This window comes from Neophocaena asiaeorientalis, unplaced genomic scaffold (assembly GCF_003031525.2).
Source record: "Neophocaena asiaeorientalis asiaeorientalis breed wild unplaced genomic scaffold, Neophocaena_asiaeorientalis_V1.1 scaffold256, whole genome shotgun sequence".
NCBI classification, from domain to species: Eukaryota; Metazoa; Chordata; class Mammalia; order Artiodactyla; family Phocoenidae; genus Neophocaena; species Neophocaena asiaeorientalis.
In genome coordinates this window covers 6,799,081-6,825,172 of record NW_020185324.1, presented here as the reverse complement: position 1 = coordinate 6,825,172, position 26,092 = coordinate 6,799,081, and the positions used below count along the sequence as shown (strand labels likewise).

General features: G+C 40.0%; 1 protein-coding gene across 3 annotated transcripts in view; it reads right to left on the bottom strand.

Moving 5' to 3' along the window:
* The window catches only part of KDM4C (lysine demethylase 4C), a 400,986-nt gene that overhangs the window by 334,535 nt on the left and 40,359 nt on the right, over positions 1-26,092 (bottom strand). For all 3 annotated transcript variants that reach the window (XM_024734254.1, XM_024734252.1, XM_024734253.1), the window contains exons 3-4: positions 21,107-21,282; positions 11,087-11,201 (exon numbers count right to left, since the gene is read on the bottom strand). In XM_024734254.1, coding sequence (XP_024590022.1) covers positions 11,087-11,201; positions 21,107-21,282 — 291 coding nt within the window. The remainder of the gene's footprint in view (positions 1-11,086; positions 11,202-21,106; positions 21,283-26,092) is intronic.

Below are 26,092 nucleotides of genomic sequence, written 5' to 3'. Positions count from 1 at the left end.
TTTCTTATAAAGGGGCTCATGACAAAATTCTAATATAAAAGGAATCTATAACTCATAAAAACTCATTGTCAATGACTTCACCTTCTTGAAGAAATGTTCCTTATAATAGAGCAAACATTTTTAAGCTGAAAGGAACCTCAGAGAGCTGTTAATTCAATCCCTTTCCTTTACAGACTCTAAGGCAAAGACAGAGCTTTCCTGAAAGTCACAGCTAGGGATGGCAGACCTTGACTATGTAAGTAAATAGGTCAAATATTCTGTGCTGTTTAATACAGCCTTCTATTTCAAGAGGCTGTGGAGAAAAGGAAGGAAATGAGGCAGTGTCAGTGGCAAAGTACCACTCTCATGGGTTAGCAATGATCTGCCCACCCCACTGTGCATTGTGGCCCAGCCTCACACTGACCCAGGCAAGACTAATAACTGTCATACCCTTCCTGCCTCCGCAGCCCCTAGGGTCCCTCTCCACCTTAGATTAATCAGCTTTCCCCTGTCCAAGAAAACCATCCTACCAATAAAAATAAGAGATTTAAAAAATGTTAAATCATTCTGTTGAAGAATACCTGTAATCATGGCAAAGCATTCATATGTGTTAAAACAGGAGGGAGAAAAGACAAAACCAAACTATGTTCACCGTGATACCACGCCTGTCAAAAGAAATACAATTATTGAGCACAAAGTAGAGGAGAAACATTGGAAGGGAATACACTAAACGTTTTTGACAGCTCTTGTCTCTGAATGCCAGGATTACGAGTGATTTCTATTTTCTCTGTCATATAATGCTTTCCAACATTATTTATATTAACAAAAGGGTAATTTTTACCTATAAAATTTATGCATTTATAATCATAGACTATAAAGAAAACTTAAAAGGGAAATTAGAAAGAGGACCCCCATACACACCCATCCATCCAGTACATGCATAGTTTAAAAAAAAAAACTTTTTTCCCCCAGCTCTCAAGGAGAAATATGCAGTATAAGACATTATATTTTTTTGTCTTAAGGTTTGTCACTGTAGTTTTCAAACTGTTCTAATTTTCTATCAATTATCTGTTAATAAATAACTGGATGACAAAAGCAATAGGCTAGCAAATTAATATTAAAGGAAAATCTTGGAAATACAGTTTAAAATATTTTATATATCTTAAGACGCAGGGACTTGAGTTCACATCCTAAGCCCACTTTCTGCTTGTAAAATTTTGTCTGAGTTATATGTCAGAATTTATGGTATGATGCTCCCCAAATAACTCCATGACTTCTTGTTTGAGAACCTCTGTCTTGTAATATGATTAGGGCTCTGAGGTTCATACCAGGGACAGAGTTACCTGAAGGTCAGTAAACAAGCATGGAAACTGTTACCTTGCCTGGAGATCCCTGCATCATCTATGTAGAGTGAGATCAGAGGAGGAATCTTTTGCTAAATATCTTAAGGCAGAGGTTTTCAAAATGTTGTCTGCGGGCCATTGGGAGACCTCCAGATCCCATCAGGGTCTGTGGCATCAAAATCGTGTTCACAATTATACCAAGACATTGTTCTCCTTTTTCACTCTCATTCTCGCATCAGTGTAAGGTAGAGTTTTCAGGAGGCTATATGATATTACAACAGATTAAATGCAAAAGTAGATATAAGAATCCAGAGGGGTTTTCTATTAAGCTAGACATTAGTAACTTGAAAAAAAATGTAAAATAATGCCACTCCTCTCACTAAACTTTGTGTGTAGGAAAATACAGTCACTTTTTATAAAAATAGGAATGTTATGTAACACTATTTTTAATGAATTAAATACTTTTAAACATTCTCAGTTTTAATTTCCCAATATAATAAACAAGGATAGATACAACCTACATAAACAAAAGCTCTTTGAGGTCCACAATAAATTATTAGAAATATAAATGGGTGCTGAGACCCGAACTACTGTCTCAGGATACTAGTGTTCAGAAAAACACACACTGAAGATCACTCTGACCCATCCCTCTTCCTCCTTACTCAAAGCACTTTCCAAGCCTCTTGCTATGACCAGTCCATCTGGTAGACCATTATCTGATCACACTTTCTAAAGCATGATTCTGATCCTATCACTTCCCTATTGAAAAATCTCAAACGTTCTTCAAGATGTAGAGAATGATAACCAAAAATACTCAGGAAACTCCATGATCTAGCCTCAGCCTATTTTTCTAATGTCATGTACTCAGCAATTCTATCATTATTTAGGTCTATTATTTGAAGCAGACGCTATGACAGGGGCTGGGGCTGGAGAGTCTCTAAGAAATGATACCTGCCGTCACTGGACTCAAGAGTTTACTGTGAGAGAAACAGAAATGATATAGGTATCCTTCATTTTCTGTACTAATTTTCCAAATACCTGCTGTAATAACATTTTTTACCTAAAATTCACTGTCCAAATCAAAAACTCTATAATGACTTGTGAACGTTCACCAACAGAATGGTTTTAGTTGCATACAAATCTAGGTAAGATAATATAGACGGCAAGTAGGTTGTATCTCAGCTCTTGTCCCAAAAGGATTATGCCTTGTGCCCAGATTAAATGTATTGGGCATCACTGCTATCATCTTCCAATCATTACTGGTGAAAATGTCTTCTGCAAATGTGGAAAAGCCTGAAAAGAAGGTAAGTGAGCATAAGAGTCCTAGAAAAGCCCACACATTAGAAAGACTTGACGGTGATGGTGTGCAATAAGGGAGAGAAGCACCTGAGACACGATCGTGATATGTCCATACCTAACAACATAGCAGTGTTGCTCCTAGAAAGCTTAATCGTGTTACTCGAACCAACACCATATAAGAAAACGAGAAAAACTCCTTGTGCAGTGGACTGATAGCCATTCTCAGCGTAGGAGACCACTGATACCAGGCTGGTAGAGGAGAGGGTGGACACCTTCAGTGATCTGGAGGCAGCTGCCAATGGGAGGAACATGATTCAGTGAAGGAGCTGAGTTTCAAAGCAAGACTGGGAGATTTAAGAACAGTGAGAGACTGTACAAGTTGTGGATCACGGGTGAAGCAGCTTCCCCTCACAGTGAGATGTGCTATCTTCCTCCAGTGAAATGCTGAAAACTATCATCGAAGATGGTTACACACAAGGGGAACCGTCAGTCTCAATGCCATGCCATCTCATAGGTTTATTCAGAAGAAAGAAGTACTTAGACATAAAGCATCCAAAGGCGGCTAAATTACTGTGAAGTAGGAACCTTGCTGATACACTACTATGAAAACATCATCTCAAAGGGGCCACTGCAGACAACAATGCCTGTTAGGATATGAATGAAGTGTTCAAATCAGAAAGCCTGGACGATGGAGGTGAGGCTTAGGGGAAGAGGTGTCTGTCACCACTCAACAAAGGGAAAATCTTGCAAAGAAGACTCTTGAAAACAGTGTTATCAAGAAGGTAACAGCCAGCTTAAGGAAAGCATGTGAGACTTCATTTTTAAACCTCAATTTAATGAACCATTATCATCATTAAAAGGCTCCCCACTATATACATGATAGGTATTGTTAGAAATGCAGCCACAAAGAGCACAGAACACAAGCCTGAATGACTTAATGTCACTGTCCTAGTGTAAGTAAAAAATGTTGATGCCAATTCTTAGCTCTCACACACAGAACAAAGAGATTCACTCTGTCTTCAAAGGTCTGTGGAAGCATGGCTATTGGCTATCCCAGAAATGTTCTACCTCCTTTTTTCCCTGCAGATACGTGTTTATTTTCATGTCCCTTAGTCAAACTGAATCATCCCACACAGTTATATTGCTTTTTTCTACCTGTTCATCTTTTCTCTTTATCTGTCTTCTTTTTGTGTGTTTGTTTCCTGAAGTAACTCCCATGTTTCTTTTATCAGAGGACTTATTTTTTAAATGTACAGTTAGCAAAGGCTAATTAAAGCTTTCTCCTTTTTTTTTTTTGGCCGTGCTGCACAGCTTGCGGGATCTCAGTTCCCTGACCAGGGATTGAACCCAGGCCCTTGGCAGTGAAAGGGTGGAGTCCTAACCACTGGACCACCAGGGAATTCCTTAATTAAAACTTTCTTTATCAGTGGACCAGCCCTTAGTAAAACACAACCAAAAAAAAAAAAGTTTCAGATCTTAGGACTCTTATGCTTCTATTACTGTTTCCAAGGAATCACCTAAGGCCACCCAAGAATACAGGTGGCTCTATTTCTAAATTCAGGACCTTCTTTACTTACAGAAGGTCCCTGACATCACCAAATTTCATTTCAAGGTATCAACATAGTCAATCTCATTCTCCAAAAAACATTCAGAATTTCATCTGTATCTCAAAAAAGGTTTTGAGCACCCTTCCCCAAGAGCAAATAATTGTGCCTCTATATTAGAGGTTGGCAAACTTTTTCTGCAAAGGGCAAGACAGTAAATATGTTAGCTTGTGTGGGCCATACAATCTCTGTCACAACTACTCAACTCTCCCACTGTAGTGCAAAAAAGCCAGGCACATATAAGATGTAGATGAACAATAGGGCTATGCTCCAATTAAACTTTATTTACAAAGACAAGCAATAGGCAGAATCTGGCTGCCAAGCCAGGCTTTGCAGCATACACCCAAAGACTGGGCTTTGTCATGTCATGCCTTTGAAAGTCTGGGTATTTTGGTTTAAAAACTTGTAACTTGCTTAAATCATGTTACTGATACTGCTGCCACAGTCTGCTGCCCATGGTGTTGACTGAGATGTTTAAGTATATCCTAAGGAAATCAAGCTCTGAAAGCAGCAGTCGAATGAAAGAGGGGCCAAGACTCATTCCCTGGAATCTCCAGGCCCTACTTACTCCTTTTACTATCAAGGCTGATTGTCCTCAAGTAGGCCTTCATGAACACTCTCACTCCTAATTCCTGTGTTGTACCCAAGCCTGGATCAACACTGCAATGGCACCTCTTTTTGCCCCTTAACAGACTTGCCTGGCGCTGCAAGACAAACATCTGAGCAGAAGGGGCCCTCACAGCCCCATCACCGGCCAGGCTGATCTCTCTCCCTCCCACCCCATAGCCACTATTCCAGGTCTGCCTCACCCTCCTCAAGATCAGGTTCACCAAAAAGCCTCCAAATTCAGTAAAAATACAAAGACTATTAAGTGCAGTCTTACCCTCAAATTTACCTAGTTTCATCCCCATTCTTCTCTCTCCTCCCTTTACCTGACTTGAACTTGCTCCTCTAGGCCAATCTCAGATGCCACGCCTCCAACAAAAAGTCTTCCTTCGACACCAAGCTACTATAAGTGCCTCTGCTCTGGGCTCCCTGGAACCCCACACTTGCCTTTACAGCCAAGCTCATTACATCCTACTGCCCCTTTGCCCCTCAAGCCTGTGAATTATTGAGAACCAGGGTCTTTATTCATCTTTGCACCCTGCACCAACTGTTTCTCTTACCTCCCCCACATCCTCTCCAAGAACTCCCATCCCCACCAAGAAAAGGTTATGGTTTTTCAACACTTCTTTTAACATTAAAGGAAAAAGCCATAACTAGAAATTGGTGGGGTGGGGGGAATTGAACTACAATTTGATGACTATAATCCCTTTCAAAATAATGCCGTGAACCATAACAAACCAATTTCCAATTCAATCTAAACTGAGCTGAGCAGTTAAACAATGCAAAAATACAATAGTGAAGAGCAAAACAATACACGGGCTTTTATTCAGTGCACATTCATTGTGATAATTTCAAATGTTCCTGACAGTTACAAGTTATTACTGCACTCACTCTTCATCACTCTCCTTAATGCATTCTTTCTCTTGTTACTCTCCAGCTACCTCAAGGGGGCAAATACAAGTTATTTTTCATTTGCTTGAATTTAGTTGTCTTGAGTGTGACTGGTTTCATTTACCAGTAGCAGTTTACAACATCTCTCATATGTCTGTCTTTATGATACAAAAGCATTGAAAACGTCAGCTCAGTTCTTGAGCTACTAAATGCTCCTACAAAAATTCCATAAAGTACTGTGCCTTGTAGGTCAAACCAAAATGACAGATTCCTGGCTCCAAAACCTGTAAATAATGAGAATTTTTAAAAACTGCATGTTTACAAACCAGCAGATTTTGTTCATTGGATTTTAATAACTGAAGTTACTCAAATCTGAAGTCTAAAGTCAATGTTCCCTTGAAGCAATGCCATTGTGTAACTGGTTTTCAAACACAAGCGGTAAATTGATAAGCACTGCAAACCAATGTCCATCACCCTTAGCTGTGCTGTCAACAATTATGTTATTTTAACAATCAAATGTGTAAAGCCAGTTCAGGGCAGTTTTATGTTGACTGTTCTGAAAATCGTATGATGCTTCTACCTCTTAATTATATTTGCAAAAAGGAACAAAGAGGGGGCTTCCCTGGTGGTGCAGTGGTTGGGAGTCCGCCTGCCGATGCAGGGGACACGGGTTCGTGGCCCGGTCCAGGAGGATCCCGCATGCTGCGGAGCGGCTGGGCCTGTGAGCCGTGGCCGCTGAGCCTGCGCGTCCGCAGCCTGTGCTCCGCAATGGGAGAGGCCACAGAGGTGAGAGGCCCGCGTACAGCATTAAAAAAAAAAAAAAAAGGAACAAAGAGCTCAATGATCCCAAGGTATGGTCAGAAAAAAATCTTGGATTGCATTTTATTTTATTTTTGAGCCCTGAGACGTGTAACCTCTCAGCCCAAAATCCAGATGATTCCTCAGCTCAGTCTTCCTTTTAGAAACCTGCAAACTTGCCAGGATACCACAGGGACGAAACCACAGAGAAGGCACAAAATAAACCATCAACTCAGGGGAAATTTGTAGGTGACTCAGACCTAGTTGTACACATTTCCACAACTGTGAGACTGACTATACATAATTACTTCCTTAAAACGTGTGGGGAATAAGGGCACCTGGCAGCCAGTCTACTAGCCTCGTAACTTTGAGAAAACACTTTAACTTTGCTGGGCCCCAGCTGAAAATACCAACCATATTTGCTTGGCCTCACCCATTTCAATGGAAATCCCAGAGAAGCTGTTTTAATAAGACAAGGTGCCATCTTCTGTAAGGAAGCTTCGCTACTAATGGCACTCATTTTCCTAAACATAAGTAACCATAACATGTCAAACTTAAAGAATATACTTGGAGTATAAAGGAATCACTCGGCTGTTCAGCAGAAAGTAACACAACATTGTAAATCAACTATATTTCAATTAAAAAAAAAAGAATATACTTGGAATTGAAATACCAAAAAAAAAAACAAAAAAGCAAAGACTTAATACAAGGTACACTCTAAAACTGGCTGGGGTTAGAATACACTATAATGATCCTCTGGAGACCAATATTGAAAATGCTTCTAAAGCAAAAAAAACTGTTAAAATCTCTCAGCATTTGAGATGGGGAAACGCACTCACACATACAAGCACATGCATACATATACATACACACACTGACATACACACACTGACATAAAATAAAAGGCCACCCTGTTTGGGAAAAGCATCTTGGGAAGTTGTATAGAAATCAGCGATTTTTAGAAGGTGGCTGCTCTCATCTGCCGATCCTGGACTTCAACTGCAACATTTCCAGCCTGCAGCCAGCCCTGCATGCTTCAGACTATCCCCACAATCTGAATTGGCCCTGGCCAGTCTATCCTGTTACTGTTTGTCCTGAAATCAGTGGGTTTTGTATGCTGATAGACTTGCTCGGTTTGTCTCAAGTCTGAAGTCAAGGGGAGATTGTGTCAGCAGCCAAGGACGTCTGTTCAGTCCTGAATGGCGGGTTTTTCCTCCAATCCCAGGACTTGTTCCTACACTTGGTGCTCCTAAGTGTATAGTTACACCACCCCTTAGATTGTCTAGTTAGTCAATATATTGTGCAGTGTTAAATACATTGCACCCTTAAAGCTGTTTGCCCATTTTGTCTTTATTTCAAAAGTCTGAACATATGGCTAGCATATGATTGAACTCTTGGTGAAATTTAAATGCTAATAAAATAGGATACCCAAAATTAAATAAATAAATGGCCAAAAGGAAATCATAAAGAGATTATGTTTGTTTGACAAGCTTATGAGTAACTTTTTTCTTCATTTTTTCTCTATTTTTCAATTTTTCTACATGAGCATGTACAAACTTAAACAAAAATTCTCAACAGAGAGGTTACTTACACTAGTGAAAATATGAAAGGGGGAAGAGAAAGGATGTTTTCCCTTTCTTTAACTTTTATTTTTAGTATTTCAAACATACACATATTCTAAACATCATGTATCCATCATCTAGCTTCATTTAACAATATTTTGCCAATCTTTATTCAACGAAAGTCATACCACTTTATTTCCTGAGGTATTTTAAAAACAAATCCGGGCCTCCCTGGTGGCACAGTGGTTGAGAGTCCTTCTGCCCATGCAGGGGACACGGGTTCGTGTCCCGGTCCGGGAGGATCCCGCATGCTGCGGAGCGGCTGGGCCTGTGAGCCGTGGCCGCTGGGCCTGGGCGTCCAGAGCCTGTGCTCCGCAATGGGAGGGGCCACAGCAGTGAGGGGCCCGCATACCACAAAAAAAACAAAAAACAAAAAAAAACAAATCCCAGGGGAATTCCCTGGTGGTCCAATAGTTAAGACTCGGTGCTTTCACTGCCGTGGCCGGGGTTCAATCCCTGACTGGGGAACTAGGATGCTGCAAGCCACACAGCGCGGCCAAAAAAATTAATTAATTAATTTAAAAAACAAAACAAAACAAATCCCAGACTGCATGTTATTTCACCTATATATTTTTCAGTGTGTATTGTCAGTCGACAAGGAAAAATATATATAGCCACCATGTCATCATCACGTCTAATAGGACAACAGTAATTCCATAGTATCATCTAATACCCGGCCCATTTTCAAAAATAAGAATGGTCCTTTCAATAACAGTGTTCAACAACTGAAGATCCATATAGAAAAACTAAAACTGTGCCACTACCTCATATCCAGAAATGTATTGTAACGAACTGTAACTCAATAAGAAAAGCATGACAAAAAAGAAAAACGTACAAGAGGCTTGAACAGGCATTTTGATAAAGAGGAAATCCAAACAGCCAATGAACATAAAAGAAAAAAAATCATGATGTTATTTAAAACCACAAGAACCTGCTACATACTCCCATTTAATTTTAGAATGTCTAATGTCAGGGAGGCTGTGGGGCAATGGAAGCAGCAAACACTGGTATAGAAAGGTGTAAAGTGGAAAATAGTTTTGTTCTAAAACTACCCATGTGTATACCCTTATAACCACTCCTTTGGAGGAAAAGTAGGAGACTATAATAGGTAAAGGGGACAGATAGGGGAAATCTAGGGTGCCCGTAATGTTCTCCTTGATGTCAGGGATGGTACATAGGTATTCACCTTACAATAATTCATGAAGCTCTAAGTTTATGTTTTATCCACTTTCCAGCTTGTTTTATATTTCAAAATATAAACAGCTTAAAAATAGTACAATAATTGACTCAGTCAAGGATTATCAATGGAGGCAAATTCACTGGGTGAAAGGCTATTGGGAACAGGATATTCAACTAGCCTCTAAATATTACCCTATAGCACACGTATTAACTTTAAAGGGAAATCCCTGGTGGGATCCTTCATATAACCTTCAAAGCAGGTTATAAAGAACATTACTGGGAAAATCAGGGATCTTTGAGTATGGTTTCTATATTAGATGACATTATATAAACGTTAAATTGCCTTATAACTGAAAGAAACATGCTGAAATAATTAAGGGTGAATTATCATGATGTCTGCAACTTACTTTCAAATGTTACAGCATAAAGACAGAGAGACAGAGACACAGACAGAGTGATAGAGAAACAAAAAGCAAATGTGGCAAATATTAACAACTAGTGAATCCACGTGAGGGCATCCAGGTGTTCACTGCATCACTTCAACTTTTTGGTAGGCAAGAAATTTCTCTAAATAAAACAATGGGAGAGGGAATAAAAGGTTTCAAAAAGAAAAGATTTTTTAAAAAAAATAGGATTTCAAGTAGTATCAGGGGAGGCAAGAAGGATTAGATTACATCAAGCAGATTATGCCCTCATGAAAAATAACTGGAAAAACTGTAATATGTACTTTTTTTTTTCTTTTTTTTTTTGCGGAGCACAGACTCCGGACGCGCAGGCTCAACGGCCATGGCTCACGGGCCCAGCCGCTATGCGGCATGTGGGATCTTCCCGGACCGGGGCACGAACCCGTGTCCCCTGCATCGGCAGGCAGACTCTCAACCACTGCGCCACCAGGGAAGCCCCTGTACTTTTAAAAAAGAAAAAATTCTCACAATTTGTGTCGGGGAGATAAAAAAGAGAATGTAAGCATGTTTTGTTTTGTTTTTGCTTTATACATTCATTTATTCATTCATTCATTCATTTTTGGTTGTGTTGGATCTTTGTTGCTGCACGCAGGGTTTCTCTAGTTGCAGCAAGCGGGGGCTACTCTTTGTTGCGGTGCTTGGGCTTCTCATTGTGGTGGCTTCTCTTGTTGTGGAGCACGGGCCCTAGGTGCGCAGGCTTCAGTAGTTGCAGCACACTGGCCCAGTAGTTGTGGCTCGCAGGCTCTAAAGCACAGGCTCAGTAGTTGTGGCGCATGGGCTCAGTTGCTCCACGGCATGTGGGATCTTCCCAGACCAGGGCTCGAACCCGTGTCCCCTACATTGGCAGGCAGATTCTTAACCACTGTGCCACCAGGGAAGTCCTATAAGCATGTTTAATATAACTTTTTCAAATGATTAGGGGAAAACTACAGGAAGAATACATATTACAATACTGCTTTTGCCTTAAGATGGTACTATTATGAATAATATTCCATGTTTTCCAGGTATTTTTATAATGTGCTTTGCTTTTAAAAGTTTTGAGTGTGATTTGAAGATCAGCCAGATAACCACATACTATATTACTGTTGAACAGGCTCACATATTTGTACAATTAGCTGGTTTCAATGTGAAAAACAGAAGCAGCAGAAATCATACTGATGTGTCTTTATTTCCTCTTGTCCTGTGAAGAATTATGGGTCACACAAAGCACAACAAATGACTACTTCTCGACCACTGAAAACGGTAAGAAAAATAGTAATATGAAATGATGCTTTACAAAACCCACTGTAATAGAAATATACCTCATCATATATGCTCCCATTAATGTCTGCACCATAGATAGGTGCCACGAAGGTTAAGTTCTTCCAGTACTTGCGCTCCAAATCTTCATAATCCAAGTATCTCGGAGTACAATACCTGGAAAAGGGAGATGAAACAAAGCAAAAAACAGTAAGACAATTTTAAGATTTTCCTTACCCATCTGATTTAAATCACTTTCTAAACAAAATTCTATCAAAATGAAAACACTGCAGCAGCTCATGTTGTCAAATCTGACAAGTAAATATATAAACGTGTTTATCATAGATCTCTGAAGACTCTAAGATTCCTAAATAACTATATGAAACCTCATTTTTTGATGAATAAGAAAAATATTTTTATGAAAGTATCAACAATAGAAAACTACTTAATATTATTTTAGCTTTCAAAATGTTTTCTAAAATCTTTAACCAATTATACTATACTAGGACATTTTAGAGATTTACGTGTAAAAGACAAACATATAACAAAAGACTTACAAAGACAAAACATATAACTTAGAATATATGTAATTTGTTATATATAATTTAATATTTATTATTAATTATATGTAATTCACTTAAAATTTCTTATATTTTTCTATAGAAAAATTGACACAGGACAATCTCACTAAAAATCCAAGAAAGTAAAACTAAAATAAGATATTTTACACCTATCAGATTGGCAAATGCTTAAAATATAAATGGTGGTAAAGAATGAAACTTCTCTTACACAGCTGGAGTCGGGGTATATACTGGTACCAGAGCATAATTTTTCAATAGCCTTAAAAAATATCCCTTTGGGCTTCCCTGGTGGCGCAATGGTTGAGAGTCCGCCTGCCGATGCAGGGAACACGGGTTCGTGCCCCGATCCGGGAAGATCCCACATGCCGCGGAGCGGCTGGACCCGTGAGCCATGGCTGCTGAGTCTGCGCGTCCGGAGCCTGTGCTCCGCAACGGGAGAGGCCACAACAGTGAGACGCCCGCGTACCGCAAAAAACAAAAAAAAACAAAATGTCCCTTTGACCCTAAAATTCAACTCAAGAAATTCATCTCAACAACATAGAGATGTATACAATGATATATGACCCAGGATGTTGCTGCAGCATTAACTGAAACCTCAAGCTTACGTCCAGCAACTAGGACTATGTTAAATAAAAGAACACAAAATAAGGCAGATCTTTCTGTATATTGACATTAAAATCTTTCCACAGTGAATAAAGCAGATTACAGGACAGTAAATATACTATGATCCTATTTACTTAAAAAAAAGATCTGTAGGGCTTCCCTGGTGGCGCAGTGGTTGAGAGTCCGCCTGCCGATGCAGGGGACACGGGTTCGTGCCCCGGTCTGGGAAGATCCCACGTGCCGCGGAGCGGCTGGGCCTGTGAGCCATGGCCTCTGAGCCTGCGCGTCTGGAGCCTGTGCTCCGCAACGGGAGAGGCCACAACAGTGAGAGGCCCGCGTACCGCAAAAAAAAAGATCTGTAACTGTACATTAAATGGCCAGAAAGAAATATACTCTAAACTATTAATACTAATGGTTATCTCTTACATAGGAATTACAGAAAGGCACTTCTCTGTATTATTTGGATTTTGAACAATAATCTTATTACCAAAAAAAAAAAAACAATGTTTCTACAGGGAAAAAAAAAATTAGCAAAGAAATCAACAAACTGAGAAAGCAATGGAACACATGTAGTGAAAATGGTGTTTAGCAGAAGCAGCAATCCCTATCAAGCCTACTGGACATTTTAGATTGAAGAATTATTGAACAAGCAACATCTACATCTACTACACTGGGGATGCCAAACTGGTTATCTAAGCAATAAGTGAGAATGCCAAACAATTTAACAACTGGATTTGAAATAAAGAGTAATTTATAGATTTAATCTCACAGGGCAACCAAAAATAAAAAGGATGGGCGTGAAAGAATCCACTCCACTTCATTCTAATGCTTTGATTAGAGGGTTCCAATAGTAACAGACATTCCAGGCACAAGCTAAACAAGCTAACCAGAGGTCAGAGTCAGGTGACAATAAAAGGTAGCAAAGATGCTACTTATTATGACTTCTAAAGAAACTTCTTAGATTTTAGAAATTGAAAGCCTAAACTGTCTTTCACTATGAGAAGACCTAAAGAATCTATCACCATATACTCACCCAGTCAGGATCAATTTTTAGCAACCCATAACTCTAAGAGAGAAAGCTATAGTTGGGTATTAGCTGTTGAGGTTAAAGTCTAAAATCCCTGAATATTTGAAACAAACACTGATACTAAACTTGGAAAAAGGGACCAGTTCACTTACTTGGTACCTGATTCTAATGAAACCTGGCTACAGTTTCCATCCCTAATGGACTGCCAAACAATCACACCTATTCCACAAATCCAGCATCAACTTGCTCAAAACTGATTCAACCACACTTCTTACCCAGAACCTTTCATTCACTATAGCACAGTTGTTAAGAGACAGGGCTCCAGAACCAGACTGCTTGGATCTAAATCCAGGCTTTGCCATTTATAAGCTACATAACCCAGGACAGGAGACTGAATCTCTCTGGACCTCAGTTACTCCTGTATAAAACGGATAATAACAATTGAGCTGTTGTGAAGACTCCATCAGATAATTCTGTAAAGCACTTAGCTCCATGCCTAGAAGAAAGTACAGATCAACCATGTAAGCGATGGGAAGCAGCGTATTACTCACCTCCACAAACTTTTATAGTAAAGATATGTTGGAGGTCTCCAGATTTTCTTTGGACTAAGTTATGTTATTAACCAAATGAGCGTGTTATCCTCTCTACCACCAAGCACATTATGTACTGTGTACCTATGCAAGAGCATGTACTGAAGGAGAACAGATGAACAGAAAGACCAGAAAAATGCCTCTTGCCTACCATGAAAATTAGTCCCATCTTAGGACCATTCCATAACTGTTATGAAGACCATGTGATCCTAGTGTAGCTGTGAGTGGACAAGTAGAGCCTTGGCTTGAGGCTTAAAACACATTTCACTGGCATTTGAAATAAATTATCATATGAAACTCACAGAGAAAATATAAAAATATAAATTTCAAAGGTAACAACAGGGGCTTCCCTGGTGGTGCAGTGGTTGAGGGTCCGCCTGCTGATGCAGGGGACACGGGTTCGTGCCCCGGTCTGGGAAGATCCCACATGCCGCGGAGCGGCTGGGCCCGTGAGCCATGGCCTCTGAGCCTGCGCGTCCGGAGCCTGTGCTCCGCAACAGAAGAGGCCACAACAGTGAGAGGCCCGCGTACAAAAAAACAAAAAGGTAACAACGTTACAACAATTATAGTGAAATTAATGCAACTCAAAAGATACATCAACTTTGAAAGAAATAACATTTAATCTGGAAATAATCTTTCAGACAATTTCTCATGATAGTTATATTTTGTAACGAAAAAAAAGAGTCCACTATTTTTTTTTTTTTTTGACCGCTCCACGTGGCATGTGGGATCTTAGTTCCCCGACCAGGGATGGAACCTGAGCCCCCTGAATTGGAAGCATGGATTCTTAACCACTGGACCACCAGGGAAGTCCCTAGAGTCCACTATTTTTTAAATTATCTTTGAACTTCAGAATATCAAGAAATGTATATTCTGTTAATAAGTAAATCTTTAAAATCTGTTTAATAATTTATACTACTTCAAGTATATTTTAGCTTCATGACACTATTTATTTTTTCAATCAACATATATTGAAACAGCACCTACCATGTCCCAGATACTGTACCAAGCACTGGGTACACAGTGGAACACAAAACAGAGACTGTCACCTGAACAGCTACCTTCAGGAAGAGTCAATCTACAACTAAGCCACCAGAATAAAAAACAGAGATATGAATTTAAGATAAATTCCCTCTAAATAGAAAACTGACACCATGCTACGATAATCAAATGGGCTAGAGATGATAATCAAAGTTTCTCCGTGACAAGAGAACACAGGACTTTGAGACTCTGTACTCATCAATATTTTGAATCACCATGTATTATTAACAATGATTGTCTCTGGGAGTTGAAATTACGCATTTCTATAATGTTTGAATTTTTAAATAAGCATGCATTAGTTTTGTAACGTTTCTGGCCTTCCTTCAAAATCCATCTCAGTAGCACCTATGAAATGAAATTACACCATTCCAATTAACTACCACAGAAGGTTTACCTTCCTTTGAAACCCCACAGAACTTTCTCATAATAATTATGATGATTTTTAAGGATATTAACCAACATTTTCTAGTATTATCTGATTATTTCCAAGTACAGTCTCTTGAAATATCAAAGTAATCAAGTAGAGGTTCTACTAAATGAACTAAGCTATTTAATACTTTTTTTAAATGGATTTTTATTGGAGTATAATTGCTTCACAATACCATGTTAGTTTCTGTTGCACAACAAAGCGAATCAGCCATGTGCATACACATGTCCCCAAATCCCCTCCCTTTTGAGCCTCTCTCCCATCCTCCCTATCCGAGCCCTCTAGGTCATCGCAAAGCACCAAGCTGATCTCCCTGTGCTATGCAGCTGCTTCCCACCAGCCAACTATTTTTCATTCCATAGTGTATATATGTCGATGCAACTCTCACTTCGCCCCAGCTTCACCCTCCCACCCCATGTCATCAAGGCCATTCTCTATGTCTACCTCTTTATTCCTGCCCTGCAACTAGGTTCATCAGTACCTTTTTTTTTTAAGATTCCATAATATGCATTAGCATACGGTATTTGTTTTTCTCTTCCTGACTTACTTCACTCTGTATGAAAAGCTCTAGGTCCATCCACCTCACTACAAATAACTCAATTTCGTTTCTTTTTATGGCTGAGTAATATTCCATTGTATATATGTGTCACATCTTCTTTATCCATTCATCTGTCAATGGACATTTAGGTTGGTTCCATATCCTGGCTATTGTAAATAGTGCTGCAATGAACATTGTGGTGCATGTCTCTTTTTGAATTATGGTTTTCTCAGGGTATATGCCCAGTAGTGGGATTGCTGGGTCAAATGGCAGTTCTATTTTTTGTTTATTAAGGAACCTCCATACTGTTTTCCATAGTGGTTATATCAATTTACATTCCCACCAGCAGTGCAGGAGGGTTCCCTTTTCACCATACCCTTTCCCGCAATTATTGTTGCTCGCTTTTTTGATAATGGCCATTCTGACTGGCATGAGGTGATACCTCATTGTAGCTTTTTGTTTTTTGGGGTTTTTTGTGGTACGTGGGCCTCTCACTGTTGTGGCCTCTCCTGTTGCGGAGCATAGGCTCTGGACGCGCAGGCTCAGAGGCCATGGCTCACAGGCCCAGCCGCTCCGCAGCATGTGGGATTTTCCTGGACCGGGGCATGAACCCGTGTCCCCTGCATCAGCAGGCGGACTCTCAACCACTGCACCACCAGGGAAGCCCCTCATTGTTTTGAGATTTTTCTTGTTTCTTGAGGTGAGATTGAATTGCTATAAACTTCCCTCTTAGAACTGCTTGTGCTGCATCCCATAGGTTTTGGGTCATCATGCTTTCATTGTCATTTGTTTCTATGTATTTTTTTATTTCTTCTTTGATTTGTTCAGTGATCTCTTGGTTATTTAGTAGCGCACTGTTCAGCTTCCATGTATTTGTGTTTTTCACAGTTTTTTTCCTGTAATTGATTTCCAGTCTCATAGTGTTGTGGTCAGAAAAGATGCACGACTTCAATTTTCTTCAATTTTCGGAGGCTTGATATGTGACCCAAGATGTGATCCATCCTGGAGAATGTTCCATGTGCACTGGAGAAGAAAGTGTATTCTGCCACTTTTGGGTGGAATGTTCTATAAATATCAATTAGATCTACCTGGTCTATTGTGTCATTTAAAGTTAGTGTTTCCTTACCATTTTCTTAATTGTTTTGGGTTTGTTTTTGCGGGTCTTTTTCTTCTCTTGTGTTTCCTGCTTAGAGAAGTTTCTTTAGCATTTGTTGTAAAGCTGGTTTGGTGGTGCTGAATTCTCTTAGCTTTTGTTTGTCTGAAAAGCTTTTGAGGGACCTCCCTGGTGGCACAGTAGTTAAGAATCTGCCTGCCAATGCAGGGGACACAGGTTCGATCCCTGGTCTAGGAAGATCCCACATGCCACAGAGCAACTAAGCCAGTGTGCCACAACTACAGAGCCTGTGCTTTAGAGCCCGCAAGCCACAACTACTGAGCCCACGTGCCACAACTACTGGAGTCCATGCTCCGTAACAAGAGAAACCACTGCAATGAAGAAGGAAGGCAGCCAAAAATAAATAAATAAATAATTTTAAAAATAAAATAATTATCTTTTTTTCTTTATTCTGCTCCTCAGCAGTTATTTCCACCATTTTGTCTTCCAGTTCATTTATCCGTCCTTCTGCTTCCGTTATTCTGTTATTGATTCCTTCTAGTGTATTTTTCATTTCAGTTACTGTGTTGTTCACCTGTTTCTTTGTTCTTTAGTTCTTCTAGATCTTTGTTAGACATTTCTTGTATTTTCTCAATCCGTGCTTCCATTCTCTTTGGCAAATTTTTTTTTCAACTCTTTTTTTTTTTTTTTTTTAATGAGTGGGATTGTGTTCCTGTTTTACTGGTTGTTTGGCCTGAGCCTTCCAACGCTGGAGTTTGTAGGTTATTGGATAGAGCTGGGTCTTGGTTGCTGAGATGAGGAACTCTGTGAGACCTCACTTCGATGAATATGCCCTGCTGTCTGAGGTTCTCTGTTAGTCCAGTGGTTCGGACTCAGAGCTCCCACCGCAGGAGCTTCCCCCTGACCCCAGGCTTGCAAATCAAGATCCTGCAAGCTGCATGGGCTGGCACAAAAAAAAAAAGAGAGAGAGAAAAATAACAAAGTAAAAAATAAAATTAGACTAGGAAACTAATAGATATGTTAGAAAGAATGTAAAAATAAAAATATAGACGAGTCAACAACCAGAAGGTACATCAGCACCACAACAGTAAAAAAGAGGAGGAAGGAAAGGAAAAAAAAAAAAGGAGGCGGGGGAAGGCCTTGGCTGTGGAGAGCGGGAGCCTAAGCAAGGGTGAGATCTGGGCAGTGGGTGGGGCTAATGTTCAGGACCCACAAGGCTGGAAAAGGCCCTGGGGGCTGTGGGCAGTGGGGCTTAGGCTCAAGGAACAGAAGGGGCCCAGGCGTGCCCCCCTACCCCTGGTCTCAGAGGGCAGGGGACCTCACCTGGGAGCCCAGCAGGCTTCCTGGGCTCGAGTGGGTGGGACAAATGCCCTCCTCTCCTCTCCTGCACCTCCGGTCTGGGATCTGGGAGGGCCCTTCCCACCTGCCTCTCCTGATCTCCCTGGCCTCCCTCCTATGCCCCCAGGGCCAATGCGGCTGGTAGGGTTGGAGGGGGGGCACCTTGGAGAGCAGGGGAACAGCCTGGGAGTTCAGCAGGCTCCCCATGGCTGAGTGGGCGGGGCAATTGCCCTCCGTTCCTCTCCAGCTTCTCCCGGAGGGCCCCTCCCACCTGCCTCTCCTGATCTCCCCGGCCTCCCTCCTATGCCCCCAGGGACCCACGTGGCCTGGAGGGGGGTTTTGTAAGCTATTTAATACTTTAAGAATGACTCTGGAAATAGGCACTAGAAAATGGAGAACAGAATATGGTAAACAGTTTGTACTTATAAAAAGTTGGATAGGGACTTCCCTGGTGGCTCAATGGTTAAGAATCCACCTGCCAATGCCAGGGACACGGGTTTGAGTCCTGGTCCAGGAAGATCCCACATGCCATGGACAACTAAGCCCATGTGCCACAACTACTAAGCCTACTCTCTAGAACTCATGAGTCACAACTATTGAGCCCACATGCCACAAGTACTGAAGCCCGCACACCTAGAGCCCATGCTCCACAACAAAGAAGCCACCGCAATGAGAAGCCCACACCACAACAAAGAGTAGCCCCTTCTTGCCACAACTAGAGAAAGCCCGTGTGCAACAACGAAGACCCAACGCAGCCAAAAATTAATTAATTAATGAATTAAGTTAAAAGAAAAGAAAATATCTTTCTAACACTGGGTTAGGAAAAGAAAAAGTTGGATAAAATTGCTTCTGCAATCTTGTTTTAGCATTGAACTTATTAAAGAGTTCTTAAAGAGTATAAAAGCAAACAAGTCTAGTCCAAATAAGTTTCACATTCTCAATCAATGAAATCTGAAACGACGAGGCTTTACTAATGCCTATGAAAAACAACTCAATTGTTATAAAGCAGAAACTAACACACCATTGTAAAGCAATTATACTCCAATAAAGATGTTAAAAAAAAATTCAAGAGGGACTTGAATTAATTATAAAATGTCTAATTGCTTTGGATTAGCCAGAATGCTCCATAATAGGAACTTCACACAGAAAAAAGATTCTTCAAGTACCATCAAGTGCTTACTATGTCAAATATAAAATTTTTTTTAAAATATCAACTAAATTTATCCAAAGGACTTAATCTCATGAATACCCATCCAGAGAATTTAGACACTGATGTTTTTTGGTTGGATGATTGGTTGGTTGGTTTTGGGGGGGTATTTTTTTTCCAGATTAATATTTTGATCTAAGGCCTTAACCACCATATCAGAAACTTTAAAAAAAAAACAGTGGGGGGAGGCAATTTAATAACAATCATAACTGTGATAGTTTCTAAAATATATCCACAAATTCTTTGATACACCTCCCTTCAAGACTTACAGCTTAATTCTCCTCCCCTTAAGTATGGGCTGCATTTGGCTTATAACAAATAGAATATGGCAGAAATGACAGTCAAGAAACAGGTCATGAAAAGACACTGTGTCTTCATCTTGGTAACTCCTGGATCACTTGCTTTGGAAGAAGCCAGCTGCCACAACACGAGGAGCAATTCATGTGGCAAAGGACTCAGGACTCCAGCCAACTGCCACCTAAGGGGAGCAATCTTGGGAGAAAATCTTCTAGTCACAGTCAAGCCTTCAGGTGACAGCAGCCCCAGCCAACTTGAATGCAACCTCAGGAGAGGTCCTGAGCCACAGCCACCTGGCTGAGCCACTCCCAGATTCCTGACCTTAAGAAACTGAGATGTTAAATGTTCATTGATTTAAGATACTAAGGTTTGGGGTGATTCGTTAGACAGCAGCAGGTGACTAACACAATACTGGTGGCCCTTCAAGTCATTCAAGGATTTTCTTTTTAAATTACTCATCTTCTAATATATATAACTTATCATTTAAGACTTAAACATTGTCAGGACTTCCCTGGTGGCGCAGTGGTTAAGAATCCGCCTGCCAATGTGGAGGACACGGGTTCGAGCCCTGCGCTCCAGGAAGATCCCACATGCCATGGAGCAACTAAGCCCGTGCGCCACAACCACTGAGCCTGCACTCTAGAGCCCGCGAGCCACAACTACTGAGCCTGCGAGCCACAACTACTGAGCCCACGTGCCACAACTACTGAAGCCCGCGCGCCTGTGCGGGAGTAGTTACACCATGGAAATAGGCAAAAACCACAAATCAGGGTTCCCCCACCTCCCCGGAAAGTTGTTGGAGCCCATGCTCTGCAACAAGAGAAGCCACTGCAATAAGAAGCCCGCGCACCACAACGAAGAGTAGCCCTCCACTCAATGCCAACTAGGGAAAGCCCACGCGCAGCAACAAAGACCCAATGCAGCCAAAAATAATTATTTTTTTTAAAAAAGAGGAATGCTTTTTAAAAAAAAAAAAAAAAGACTTAAAGATTGTCACACACAGAAGAAAATTTGCCTAACAAAGATGAATCAAGTGTAGAATCAAAAACTCATGGCAACTAAAAGATAGGAAAAAAACTATTTACAAGTATTATGAATGAGATGATAAGACGAGGAACAATTTCCCTAGCAGTAAACTAAAGTAAGTAGGCAGGCAACCACCTGAAAAACAGAAAACAGTAACCGTTAAATGAGGACTGAAAGAGATTGTACAGAGGACTCCCTCCTGCTTTTCACCACAAGCTCCCATCTACTTGGTTACTTACCACGTTCACCTATATCTTCGCAAGAAATAAAAATAGCAAACTGAATCTACTCACTTGCCACTGTTGGCCAGCTGCCTGAACTCCTTCACTGTCATGGCTTTTTTCTGGATGTTGTATTGAGTGAACAGTCCTGACTGCCCTGTGACCATCTGCTGAATTGGCGCTGGAATAAGCAAATTGTCAATGTCATCATAGCACTGCCTTGGCTTCCACTCCTTAGGAGGAATAACCTAAAAGTAAAATGATAAAGTATTATTTGGAAAACATTCCAGGTAGTTACTTAGCTTTCCTATTCCAACAGAATACAAGTGAAGAATTTCTCAGCATTTATATGACAAATATGTAAAAGAACTGTGAAGATTCACATTAAAGGAAATGCTTGCATTCTCCCAAATATTCACCTTACTGACATGACTTTTTTAAAACAGCAAAATTTACTGAGTACTTACTATACAAAATACTGTACTTGTATTAACTTATTTTTTAGTGGCTACTGTTAACCTCTCTGTTTTAAAGGTACAGTTGAGAGACACACAAAAGTAAAACAACTTGCTAGAGTTCAAGTGGTGTTTATAGTACCATGAGAAAAATAAGTATTGGTTTAGTTGATATCTTTTCTTTAAACACCTCTCACACAATATGGCAAATCAGAGTGGTGTGCAAGTAAATGTTTAACCAACAACTTTCCGGGGAGGTGGGGGAACCCTGATTTGTGGGGTTTGCCTATTTCCATGGTTGTAACTACTCCCATCATGGCCAATTTGAGCTTACCAATGGGATGTCACTGAACATGGGGCTGGAAAAGATGTGCACTCTCAATTCTCATGTGCCTGTATGAAGTAGCTCAGCACACCACTGTTTTCCCGTAGCATTTCAACACTTAATTACTAACAGTGGAAAGATCATCAACAGTAAAACCAAAAATACATAATCATATGATCAAAAATTAGAAGGAACAAAGTTATGAATTGGGTCATGGTTTATACCTGGAATTTATCCACCTTTAGAAGTTATCCTAATTTTTAAAGACAAACTTCTTTTAAAATTTTAACTGCAAAATATAGATAGCACACATACAAAAAATGTATAATCACAAATATGTAGCTTTGTGAGTTATTATAAAGCAAACACCAGAGTACCCACTGCTCAGGTGTGAGAAGTAAGATACTTCTGGCACCCCAGAGATCCTGGTACCCTTTTCCAAGTACATCCCCCTCTTACTCAAAACATGGTCACCATCATGGCACTTACGCTATTAATCTCCTTGCTGGGCTTTATAGTTTCATGTCTGTGTGTAAACCCTAACAACAGTTTTTTAAATGTACAGAAACATAAGCATCCATATATACATACATTCTTTTTTTTGTTTTTTTTTTTTTGCAGTACGCAGGCCTCTCACTGCTGTGGCCTCTCCCATTGCGGAGCACAGGCTCCAGACGCGCAGGCTCAGCAGCCATGGCTCACAGGCCCAGCCGCTCCGCGGCATGTGGGATCTTCCCGGACCGGGGCACGAACCCGTGTCCCCTGCATCGGCAGGCGGACTCTCAACCACTACGCCACCAGGGAAGCCCCCTATACATACATTCTTTATCTTTTATATTTTACTCAATTTTTTTGTGAGATTCAAATATGATGACCTAGGTAACTGAAGTTCATTGACTTTCATTCCTACTTAGTACGCTTTCGTATAAATATTTATTTATAGGGGTGACTACTTGGTGGTCACTTGTTTTTTTTCTAATTATTGGCAACTGCAAACAGCACTATTAATATTGCTGTATGCATCTTCTGCTGCATGTGGGCACACGGTTCTCAAATACACACACGCACAGACCCTCCTCACAGTGAAACTACTGGGACATAGGATATGTACAGATCAAACTTAATCGTTATTACCAAACTTTTGCCAAAGTGGTTGTACGATTTCATACTCCCGCCAGCAATGTGTGAAAGTTCCTGTTGCTCCACATCTTCATCATCACTTTGCATTGTTGATCGTTTAAATTTTAGTCTTTCTGGAAGGTGTGTAATGGTACTCAAGTGTGGATTTTATTTGCATTTTCTGATAACTAAAGAAATCTCTTCATATATTCACTGACCCTACAGATATCCTCTTTCGTATAGTGCTTATTCAATCCTCTTGCTCATTTTACTATGGCACTGTCAGTCCTTTTCTTATTAATGTATAGAGATTCTGTATATAGTCTGGTTATTCTTAGAAGAATGTGTGTGTGTGTGTATTTGCAAATATCTATATGTATGTGTGGGTACATATATCAAATATCTTCTCTTACCCTGTAACTTTCCCTTCAACCTTCTAAACTATATTTTGATAAATATAAGCTCTTAACTTTAATATAATCCAATTTCTTCATTTTTTGCCTTGATCTTCTGTTTAAAAAATATATTTTTTCCTACTCTAGGGCATGAATACATTCTATTTTGTTTTCTAAGAGTTTTCAGGTTTTGTCTTTCACATTTTATCTACACTGCACCTGCAACTAGCTTTTGTGAAAGCTTTAAGTCAAGCGTCATCAGATGAGAAAAACTGGAGTCGGGGAAGGAGTGACTTGGCCAACGTTATACACCTGATAAACGACTCTATTAATTCAAAAAAGAGGTGGGGGGAGCAGTCAAGTCTAAAATTAATTTAATTTTCATCAGCAATATGGCAATATTATACATTTTATTTTCTCCAAGGTATGTTAGCTTAAAATGAGCTAAAAATACATACTCAGTATTTTAAAAGCATATGGACAATCGCACCAAATGGATATGGATAAACATACTACATTGTCTTGATCACATATTGAAAGGGGAGAGGGCAGTATTTAAGAGTGTTATAAATACTAACTTTTTCTTCATCAGAAATAAATGTGAGTATTCCAAAATATAAAACACAGATTTATTCAGGCTCCTGTTTAGAAATATATCTACAATCAAAATCAATATTATGTTTAGAGTTAAATATTTTCCTGTGTTGTGAAAAACAAGGCAGTTTTTCACCCCCAAAAAATTCTGAACCAAATTTTCTTCTCTCAAGTTAAAGAAGGAATACATTTACAAAACTGTAAATATTACCTTTGAGAATAATTTGTGCATGTGTTCATTCACTTCAATTAAAATGTTCAGACAGAACTTTAAAAATCTGTAAGCTCAGACGTATAACAAAAATCTTATTTTTTAACTATAATTTTAAATCTTAACACATCAGATTTTCTTACATAGGAATCGTAAGCACAACATACTTAGGACTTTATATATATTTATACATATATATATATATATATATATATATATATATATACTCATCATTCTTCCTAATTTAAAAAGATGTAATAAAAGAAAATCAACTGTTCTTCATATCTGATTTGTATATATTTATACATATATATATATATATATATATATATATATATATAAACACATAGCATATTACCATTTCCCCGACCCCAGCCTGGGCCCTATACCAGTAAAAATTGTCCAGCTACAATCTGTATTTGCACTACTTATCCTGAACTACGTTGCTATTACTATCATCTACCAACTGAGAAAGAAGCAGGAGGAGGAAGGACGGTGCTTCTCACACTCTTTCTTCACCTTTGGGCACAGATAGCTATCTGCACCCGCTAGGCTACTTGTGAAGCTCTGTATTATCCATAACCTCAGGCCCAGAACAGGCTATGTCCAGAACACTGCTGCCGAAGAATTTAGCCATTGCTCGTATAATAATGCTTCATCATAACCTTTCTCCACAAAAACAGTACAAGTTTTACATTTAAGGACACTGTCACTTTTCACTTTCGCACCTGGACCACCAACTTTTTAGACAAAAAGTCAGGGTGTCAAACCTCTCACTCTGGAAAAAAAAAGTTAAATCTAAAGTATAAATCTAAAAAATGTCATCAACCAGACTACCCTGGTGGCGCAGTGGTTAAGAATCCGCCTGCCAATGCAGGGGACACGGGTTCGATCCCTAGAGTCCGAGAAGATCCCACATGCCGCGGAGCAACTAAGCCCGTGCACCACAGCTACTGAGCCTGCGCTCTACAGCCCGCGAGCCACAACTACTGAGCCCACGTGCCTAGAGCTCATGCCCCGCAACAAGAGAAGCCACCGCAGTGAGACGCCTGCGCACCACAATGAAAAGCAGCCCCTGCTCACGGCAACCAGAGAAAGCCCGCGCACAGCAACGAAGACCCAACGCAGCCAAAAATTAATTAATTTATTGATTGATTTTTTAAAAAATGTTATCAAGCAAGACAGACTGTAATCTGAGGCCAAAGTCACTACTGTTGGAATTTCTCAACCACTTTCTTCAAATCATGAATTAAGACCAATTCATTAAATGGCGCATCAACAAAGAATTTCATAGGTGGTTCTGTTCCCCAGGGCTAGCCCTCAAAGTAAACTAGCAACATTAATGCAGTTTTGATCTTTACAATTTGATTTGATTTGGTGTAGTTTTATACATTGGCTATTGCTGTAACTTCCAGAAAAAGAAGGAAATCAGGTGAAACTGAGTCCATGTGACTTGATGTAAAAGATGACAAAAATGACTGGGAATAAAACAGTTTATTGTATTCCTAGTATAAGTAAAAGGAAATTACCACAAGATTGAATAAATGAGTAACTCCAGCTTTGTCAATGAGTCTCACTTAAAAAAAAAGTCTGGACTCAGGTGTGTCTGGTTCAACATTCAGAAAACTAACTGTCGTTCTCATTAACGTCATTCTGTCAGAGAACACCCAAGGCAGCACAGGTGTCCTCTGTGTGCCTGCAGCTCCCTTGTGAGGGTAGTGCCTGCTTCCTCTTCTAAGGTTACTAAACGTGCCCCCAACCACAGAACATTCACTAATCCCAGTGGAACACAGTAAGATATATGTTTTCAGGCAACAAAAGAGGGAGAACAACAGGACAAAGGGCTGCATTCAGAGCCCAGAGAAGAGGACAGACAGTCACCCTAACACCCCTCTGCCCAATAAAGCTCAAAACCTTGCTAACTGGTTCATTTTAAGTTTACGATCAAAATTCTGTGTG